The sequence below is a fragment of the Carlito syrichta genome, unplaced genomic scaffold (assembly GCF_000164805.1).
Source record: "Carlito syrichta isolate Samal-C Ts95f unplaced genomic scaffold, Tarsius_syrichta-2.0.1 Scaffold313344, whole genome shotgun sequence".
NCBI classification, from domain to species: domain Eukaryota; kingdom Metazoa; phylum Chordata; class Mammalia; order Primates; family Tarsiidae; genus Carlito; species Carlito syrichta.
Genome location: NW_007257440.1, coordinates 251,495 through 257,211, shown reverse-complemented (window position 1 = coordinate 257,211; position 5,717 = coordinate 251,495). Strand labels below are relative to the sequence as shown.

At 61.6% G+C, this 5,717-nt stretch overlaps 1 protein-coding gene across 1 annotated transcript in view; it reads left to right on the top strand.

Moving 5' to 3' along the window:
* UNKL (unkempt family like zinc finger) overlaps nt 1-5,717 on the top strand; it is a 46,102-nt gene that overhangs the window by 36,224 nt on the left and 4,161 nt on the right. Inside the window, exons 11-13 of the mRNA XM_021718710.1 lie at nt 3,739-3,831; nt 4,450-4,677; nt 5,497-5,696. Of these exons, the coding sequence (XP_021574385.1) occupies nt 3,739-3,831; nt 4,450-4,677; nt 5,497-5,696 (521 nt within the window). The remainder of the gene's footprint in view (nt 1-3,738; nt 3,832-4,449; nt 4,678-5,496; nt 5,697-5,717) is intronic.

Genomic DNA, 5,717 nt, shown 5'->3' with positions numbered 1-5,717 from the left:
CACGTGAGGGAGGCTGGGTAGGGGGGCGGCTGGCTTGCTTGGCGCTGCCGTCGAGAGGGTCCCCCCGGCGGGGCAATGCCGGTCGGGCCCAGCCTGCCCGTGACCCGAGGGGCTGCCCTTCCGGGCCGTTGGTTCTTTGCAGTCTTTGTGGCTTGTCCCGGTTTGTCCCTGACCCCGGGGGAGCCGCCGCGCCTCGTCATTGTGCTGTGTCACCTCAGAACGGGCTGTGCCGGGGCCATTACTCAGCAGCTTTCTGCGATTTCTCAACCCCCAGGCGGCCCCTGGTAACCTGGCAGGCGGGTTCTGGGTCAGGAGGCACAGGCGGCCCTCCTGCGCCCAGTAGGTGACGGGGCTCACCGCAGCTCAGTGTCTTCGTGGAACCCAGCTCCTCCGGAGGGACATTCGGAAGATCTGGGTCTGGCTTTGGGGCGCATTGAGGCGACGGAGGAGGGAGGTGCTGCTGGGGAGGGGAGGAGGGTCAGGTCGAGTCTGGGCTCCCTGCCAGCTCCCCAGGAGGCCCCGGGCAACTTCCAGGTACTGGCAGAGACCCTGCAGAACCCTCCCCGGTGCCCTTTCTGGGGCCCTGGCACTTTGTTCTGAAGTGCAGCTGGAGGCTTTTGGGGGGCACCCAGAGGCTCCCCAGACAGCTCCTTTCCAGGGGCTGTCCAGGCTCCAGTGCAGGGTGACTTGCCCCTGAGTTAGGGTGTGGCTGGCGCCCAAGGGGGGGGAGACCTGTGGCCCCGTGTGTGCATATACTCTGTGTCTGGGGAAACGGAGCAGCAGGAGGGCCCCTCTGCTGAGCCACACACCGAGCCTGACGCAGTGGACCCATTTGAGGGATGGAAGCGCCTCCTCTCCCCCCTCATTTGCATCTTTGGTCTTCATGAAGTATACGGTGCTGCGAGCTTTGAAGGAGCTGCCCCAGCCTGATCCCAGGCCTCCAGGCGCAGAGGGCGAGTCCAGGTTGCCAGCAGGCTGACAAGCACGGGTAACCGGGACCATTGTTCAGAGACAAGGGACGGGTGCCTGGAGGTGCGCTCAGGCCCTCCGCGTTCAGGCTCCGCAGGGGAGCCCCAAGCTGTGGGGCAGAGCTGGCAGTGTGGAGGGTCAGGGCGTCTCTGTGGGTGAGTCTGCCTGCTCTGGCGAGTGCTGCACTTGCCACAGGTAGGGGCAGAGCAGGGGGCATTCAGACAGGGCTGTGGAGTTTGAGTGGATCTCCTGGGACCCGATGGGTTGGTCTTACTGGATGGAAGCCGTGCCAGGCTGGGCCCACAGCAGTGAGATGGGTCAGGAGCTGGGGACAGGGCAGGAGGGGCTCACTGGGAAGCCTTGGCCACGTACTCAGGGGCTCAGACTCCCATCTGGGAGGTAGGGACACGGATATGGTGGCGTTGTCGCCAGAGGAAGGTCAAGGTCACTCTCTAGATGCAGTGGGAGCTGCACTTGGTCCTCACTGGTGTAGGTTGAGCGGGGGTGAAGATCTGGGAACTCGCATCAGGTTCTGTGCTGCGTGAGCCCGTGAGGAAGGGACCCCGCCTTGCTCCGAGGAGGTGCTGTGATGGTGCCTGGGGGCATGTAGGCCTTTCCCGGAGAGGAGGAAGGACAGCAGGGGTTGAGGCCGCAGACCCACTGTGTCGGTGAGGACCAGGCCCCAGCAGAGGCTGCGGGTGGCGAGGAGGAAGATGGGATACAGCGGGGGAGGCAGGCTTTGCAGAAGGGGTGTGTCTCCAACCAGAGGCCGCTCAGGGCACGGGGGAGCAGGAGGAACAGGAGGCCAGGCAGAGCTGGGGGTCAGAGGCTCAGGGCGGGAGGGGCAGAGAGACAGATCTGCCAGTGGAGGGAGCCCTGAGGCCCAGGGTCTGCGGGCAGGACCCGGTGGGTGCGTCTGCAGGGCCCCCCATCGCTGTGGTTGAATTGTGTCCTCCAGAAGGTACGTCTGAGTCCCACACCCAAGTGCCCGTGGCCGTGGCCTCATCTGGAAACCTGGTAGGTCCCTTCCCTGAGGTCTCCCCTTCTGTGGTTCCAGTCACCGGCAGTCTGAGGCACAACAAGAGGGTAAGCACGGGATGGTGCTGTGAGAGGCCCACGTAGCTCTCGTGACAGCCTGGTATTTATTTTATTACGAGGTATGCTTGTCAGTTTCTTACTGTGCTTAATGAATCAGTTAAACATTGTCCTCGGGATGCACGTGTAGGACGGAAACAGTGCCTGCAGGGCCTGGTCCCTTGTAGGTGGGATGGGGTGGGGACAGCGAGGCTGTGCACACCCTCTGGGCCATGTGGGGGGGGGACTTGAGCGTGGTAGTGGGGCGTGGCCACCACTCCCCTTCCACCAGTGCTGCTTGTTTTGAGCGGGGCAGTTGCACCTCTCCTGGAGCAGTTGGATGAGGTGTCACTTGTTGGACACAGCCCAGGGGACTTTCTGACACACAGGGCTTGGCAGTGGCCTGGCCAGGTGGAAGGCTTCCGAGGCGAGCGCCGACCCCACAGCAGGTCTGATGAGGGTCTGTGGAGGTGTGGTTACTGGGGCTGTGCAGAGACTCTGTCCCATGCGAGGACAGGAGGAAACGGGGCTGAGACCAGCTGGGGACAGACAGGGGTGGTGGTGTGGCTCCTTGAAGTTGTATTCAGCAACACCCTGTCGTGTACCAGGCGTCAGCAGGGGACTGAGGGGCTGCAGCCAGCCGGGGGACAGGGCTGGGCCACACAGAGAGGTCACAAAGGGTGCACGAGGGAGAACCAGCATGCTGGAGGTGGGCAGCAGGAGGCAGGCGCTGACCTGACAGGCCACACGTCATGCATCCTTGCCAAGCCTCCCGTTGAACTGGCCATGACTCTGGCTGGGTAGGGAGTACGGGCCCATGGGATGTGTCCTGGAGCTCCTGCAGCCCCAGCTGCCTCCGAGCCCCCTGCAGATGGCGCAGTAGGTTCAGTTGCACCAAGAGCCAGACCCTCCACCGCACCTTCCCTGAACATTTGTGCCTGGGCTTGGGAGCTTAGCGATGTCCTCTGGTTTGGCGACCTGTGGTCTTACTTCAGCCGCCCATAACAGCTTCCCTATCCCGAGGGGAGGCTCTGGGGTTACTGCTTGAAGCTCTGGGGTGGGGACTTGGGAGGGAAGGGGCCCCTGTAGGAGGGCAGCCCTGGCCTGCAGGAAAGGGTCAGTGACAACCCTGGGAGGGGCTGGCCCTGCCCGGTCATCGTGGCCTTGGTGCCTGGCACAGAATTGCCTGTGACTTCCTTGCTCTTGAAATCACCTTCCTGGAACATTTTTTAAATAGTCAAGCATGTTTGCTGGGTCAAGTTGTAACAGACGATTAGATATTTAAACTTTGAGCCAGGCACGGTGGCTCACACCTATAATTCCAGCACTCTGGGAGGCTGAGGTGGGAGGATTGCCTGAGTCCAGGAGGTTAAGGCTGTCATGAGCTGTGACCATTCCACTGCACTCCAGCCAGGGTGACAAGAGTGAAGCTGACTCAAAAAAAAAATTTTTTTTTTGAGGAGAAGCAGCATGAGTGGCACTAGCGGCCACTGGCGTCCAGCCTGAAGGCGCCTGTCCTGGGGGAGGAGGCTGAGCCTCTCCCTCCCTGCAGGGCTGCAGGGCAGGGACCTCCCCCAGCAACTGTGAGCCTTCTGTGCTTGGTCTTCTCCAAGCCCAGGCAGCGCCTCCTCCCAGGCTGAGGCCTTGGCGGCTTGTGGCCCATGGGGTATGGGGTGACAGGTGTCCCGTTTGCAGGCTCCGCCTTGGACCTTCACCTTAGCGATGTGAACATCGCTTCCCTGGAGAAGGACTTGGAAGAGCAAGACGGCCGTGACCTGGGGCCACCAGGTGAGGGCACTGGGTCCCCAATGCTCCAGTGAAGCCTGCCTGGGGTGGGTAGGCGGAGGAATTCCTTGTCTCCTGGAACCTGTTGCTGTCCCCTCCCTGGTGCCGCTCTCTCCTGCCTGCATCTCAATCTGCCACATCCTCAGTTTACCTCCGTTTTAGCGCAGCAACCCCTGCAGAGACTGGCAGGGCTCTTCAGGAAGCACGAGTCCACATGCGTACGTTGCTTAAAGACCAAGGTGCTAACCTCCTAGTCCAAGGGGCTTCCTTCAGCCTGAAAGCTCATCTCTTTCTTCTAACTTTAAAAGACAATAAACTATTTCAGGGGACCCTAAAAGTGCCGGGAGCACGGTGCTTGCAGCCACGTTGCCCCTGCAGGGCCCCGGCGGGTGTCTGACCTCTGCTGGGACCCACAGTGGGCCACCCACCCTCGCCCCCGGTTGAAGTCCTCTGTGAACACAGCTTCTCTGTGCCATGGCTGCCTGGGGGCCTCGTGGATGCCACACCCATCATGGTAGCTGGGCCTGGTCCCACGGCCGTGGTGTCGGTCTCCATGGCTGCTGCGGGTCAGGCATGGCCAGCTGGGCACCTCCCGCTCTTCACACGCCCTCCGCCCCGCAGGTCCCAGGTCACTGACTGGCTCTGCACCTGTGGCCATCCCGGGCTCCCTGCCCCGCTCGCCGTCACTGCACTCGTCATCCTCCCTGTCCACCTCGCCACTCAGCTCACTGTCCCAGTCCCTGCCGGGGCCACTGGTCTCCTCCACCATGACGCCACCCCAACAGCCGCTGCCCCTGCGCTCAGAGCCGGGCACGCTGGGCTCCTCCGCCTCGTCCTACAGCTCCTTAGGTGAGTGCTCCAGGCCCTCCGGGGGCTTCTCTGGCCTTCATGGGGAACCACCCAGACACTGTCATGACCGTAACCTCACACCCGCTGGCGCAGGGGGCAGGATGTGAATGACCATGCAGCAGCCATGTGCTGTCGGTCGCCGGGACGGTGCCAGAGCCTGCTGCTGGTGTTCCCTTTCCACTAAAACTTGTTACACAGAATTGGCCAGGCACAGTGGCTCATGCCTATCATCCTTGGAAGGCAAAGGCAGGAGAATTGTTAGAGTCCAGGAATTCCAGACCAGTCTGGGCAACATAGCCAGACCTCATCATACAAAAAATAAAAATTTAGCTGGCTGTGGTGGCGCACGTCTATAGTCCCAGCTACTCTGGAGGCTGAGGTGGAAGGTCACCTGAACCCAGAAGGTCAACGCTGTGGTAAGCCGTGATCACACCATGGTTCTCCAGCTTGGGTGACAGTGAGATCCCAACTCAAATGTCTACAGATATATATAAGAGATCTAACACTGACAAGTGTCTCAGCTGTACCGATGTGGCACATACACATCACCCCGTGTCACCATGTGACCCCAGCTCTCTGGGGCTCCTGGGGCCACAGGATTTGGGAACCACTGCTCCCCATGGTTCAGTTGTGAGCACTCTGGATTCCGTTCCTTTTTGGTTCAAACTCTGGTGGAAGGCAGAGATCTGGGGAGACCAGGACAGGTGCCACCATCACCACGGAGGGAGCCAGGTCTGGGGACGGATGGGCGACACTTACGTGTCCCCACACAGCAGGCGGTGTGGCCTGCAGGCTGTCACCTCCCTCCTTCACACTCAGGTCTGAACGGTGTCCCTGGGAGCATCTGGGACTTTGTTTCCGGCAGCTTCTCTCCCAGTCCGACCCCCGTCCTGAACGCCGGCCCTGCCTCCTCCAGCACGAGTCCCAGTGGCACTGAGCTGGCCCGGGTCAGGCGGCAGCTGGAAGAGGCCCGGAGGAAGATCCGGCAGTGGGAGGAGTCCTGGCAGCAAGTGAAGCAGGTGAGCTGCAGAGGGAGGGGG